At 32.6% G+C, this 3,351-nt stretch overlaps 1 protein-coding gene across 1 annotated transcript; it reads left to right on the forward strand.

Annotated features, from left to right (window-relative positions):
• The first annotated feature begins 1,610 nt into the window (after positions 1-1,610).
• LOC105309157 (olfactory receptor 4K2-like) lies at positions 1,611-2,570 on the forward strand. The gene has a single exon (XM_011385254.1). The coding sequence runs from the start codon at positions 1,611-1,613 to the stop codon at positions 2,568-2,570; it is 960 nt and encodes a 319-aa protein (XP_011383556.1).
• Positions 2,571-3,351: the final 781 nt, after the last annotated feature.

A 3,351-nucleotide genomic window follows, 5' to 3' on the forward strand; every position in this document is an offset into this window, starting at 1 on the left:
ATATTAAGGTACTAATAATTTGCACATGAAAAGAAGTAATTTAACTTTAAAAAGATAAAATAATTTTGGAAGCACATATTTTTTTCTAAATCCTTGAATTGAAACTTAGTTAGATATTTTTGCCGTAATTATTATTATTATTAATGAAATGTAACAAGCAAATTATTTTTTCAACAGTATTCTTAAATTTGGAATATGAGACCCAGAGTGTTCTTGAACGTTGCCCAGAAAATATGCTTAGTGTATTATATAGACCATATAATTTAATTCTCATAGGCAAAGATGTCAAATCTTAGAGAGGCTACTGAGGTATGATCATGGTCACACAACAGGTCAAGAACACCTTAACCCTCTTAACCACTTTGCCACAATTCAATTTTAAGATTTCTGGAATATTGTTCTTTGACAAATTTTAAAAATATTTATCAATATTGACAGAAAATTTTGAACATGTGCAAGTAGATGGAGATGGATCCAGATTTTTCCTCATATGAGAAAAACAGGAGGTCGCTTAGATGAAAAACTTCATAGTAGATATTTGCAGAACTTGGAATGTGCTGTAAATTGAAAACTCAATTTTGAAAAATGAGTCTGAGTCCTTAAAGTTTTTTTTTTCTTTCAGATAGCTCTGATCTCACTTTGACATACCATCATCAATGTGGGTTTTTTTGTTTGCTTTTTTTGTTTTGAGCATCTTATATTCTGGTACTGCAAGATATCCATTGCTCATCTTGTATATTACCTGGTTCAGTCCAAGAATCTTTTTTTCTAGTCTAAAAGAAATAACTGTGTTTGAGTAGCATGAGAAAGAATAAAAAACTTTTTTCTTTTTTTAAAAAATGTTTCTATGACATTATAAAGTAACAAAGTTGAGAATAACTCTCATATGTTACAAGTACTTCTTTTGGTCATCAGTAGTTTTATGGACTTAAGAAATTAATTTATCATTTATATGTTAATAGTTAAACTAGTACTTATCAATACTGATAAAACAATTTGAAAATGTGCAAGCAAAATTAGAATGGAACTGGATTTTACTGTACCTGAGAAAATGAGAAGTCATTTAAGTCAAAAATCATTTATCACTCTCATAGAATGTTAAATGGATCTTTTGAAATCAGTACGTTAAACTGTTAGTTAAAACCAGTGCTCAACAATAGTGCATTCAACATAATTGCATTTTTTTGGTTTAACAGAAAGCTTTGAGATTTCAACCCTTATTTAAATTTTTATTTACCTCATTTATTAAGTAGAGCGCACTACCTTAGTATTATCTTCCTCTATAAATATGGATTATGTAACTCCTTAGTCAGTATTTAGAACAGAAAAATTGCTTTATGGGTATGTGATGAATATAACCTAACAAGTACTAATGCTAGTCAAAATCAAGAAGTCGTCCAATTGAAGTGATTTCTGACAGCAATTGATAAATGCTTCCAAAAAGAAGAATCCTCACTGAGATAGTTATTAGTTAGATTTTAGGTAATCAATGTTGTAGTAAATTATTAACTGATATCATAACTCTTTCATATGTAATTGTAAAAGTATCACATTTTCTAGCTCTGTCATTTTGTTCCATTTTGTCATTTTAGAGCAGAGTCTTCAAATTAATGGAGGGGTTCAACCATTCAAGAGTGTCTGAATTTGTGTTACTTGGACTTACTGATTCTCCTGAGCTCCAGATTTTCTTCTTTGCAATGTTTTTTATTTTCTATTTAATGACCATGTTGGGCAACTGCCTGATTTTGCTAACTGTTATGTCCACCCCACACCTTCACTCCCCCATGTACTTCCTGCTCAGCAATCTGTCTATCATTGACATGTGCCTGTCCTCCTTTGCCACCCCAAAGATGATCATGGACTTCTTTACTCAGTGCAAGACCATCTCCTTTGAGGGATGCATCTCTCAGATCTTCTTTTTGCACCTCTTCACTGGGACTGAGATTGTGCTGCTGATTTCCATGTCTTTTGACAGGTACATTGCCATATGCAAACTTCTTCATTATTCAACAATTATGAGCCAAAGAGTATGCGTCGGGCTTGTGGTAAGTTCTTGGACGGTGGGCTTCCTGCATACAATTAGCCAGTTAGCTTTTACTCTCTCTTTACCCTTCTGTGGTCCCAATGTTGTAGATAGTTTCTTCTGTGACCTTCCTTTGGTCATTCAGCTGGCTTGTATAGATATATATGTTCTTGGGATCTTCATGATCTCAACTAGTGGTGTGATCGCTCTTGTAAGTTTTCTGCTTTTGCTTACTTCCTACATCATTGTTCTTGTTACTATCAAGGACCACTCCTCTACAGGATCTTCTAAGGCTTTTTCTACCTGCACTGCACATTTCATTGTTGTGTTAATGTTCTTTGGGCCCTGCATCTTTATCTATGTGTGGCCTTTCACAAACTTCCTGGTGGACAAAGTTCTCTCTGTATTCTATACCATCTTCACCCCATTTCTGAATCCACTTGTCTATACTTTGAGAAACCAGGAAGTGAAGACAGCTGTGATGAAGAAACTAAGTAAACAATATTTAAGTCTTGGGAAAACTACTCTGAGATATCCAATGCAATGAACAGAGATCTCTCCTCTGAGATTTAGTATCATCAGTTTTGTTCTCAGAGCAACAAAAAATTAAACTTAGAATCTGCCTTTTGAGTTATTTAGTGTAAATTCATGAAAATAAAAAGCCAGGATTGAGAGATATGAAAGATCATGCCTAAAAGTTAGTGCAGTGTTTGCAATCCTTTTGAGATTACTATTCCATTTGAAAATTTGTTTTAATCTATAGACGATTTTCATAGAAAAATACACATATCGTCAAAATTGTGAACATAAACTCAGGGCCTCATAAACTCCAGAATCCTATAAACATACTTTAGATTAAGACTACTTAGAGAAGCTCAAGGTAAAATATTTGCTTGTCTTCTAACCCAGAACATTCCCACTCAGCTGCACAGCCTTGTGGTACTCTGAAGGTATCCACTTGTAGAACTTTAATTAAGAATGTTGGGCATAACAATTTTTTCTCATAGCAATAGAATATTTTCATGGAAAATTTGATATTGTGAAGAGATTCTTTTGAATATTTTTGAATAATTTTGATTCAGTGGGTCCAATTTCTTGAGTTGTGAGTCAACTTTAAACTTTATGACAAAGAGAACAATTCAGAGGATCTCACATTTAACAATAATGCTTTCTTAATAGGTGTGTGGATTGCTATCACACTTGATAATTAATATAGCAAATAATTAATCAAATGGAAAATTTTAAAGTTTAAAACAAAGAAAGTAAACTACTCAAATCTGATTGACTTTCAAAACCTAACTGAATATCATAGATATGATTACTTCTTT

The sequence above is a fragment of the Pteropus vampyrus genome, unplaced genomic scaffold (genome assembly GCF_000151845.1).
Source record: "Pteropus vampyrus isolate Shadow unplaced genomic scaffold, Pvam_2.0 Scaffold677, whole genome shotgun sequence".
In the NCBI taxonomy this organism is placed as follows: domain Eukaryota; kingdom Metazoa; phylum Chordata; class Mammalia; order Chiroptera; family Pteropodidae; genus Pteropus; species Pteropus vampyrus.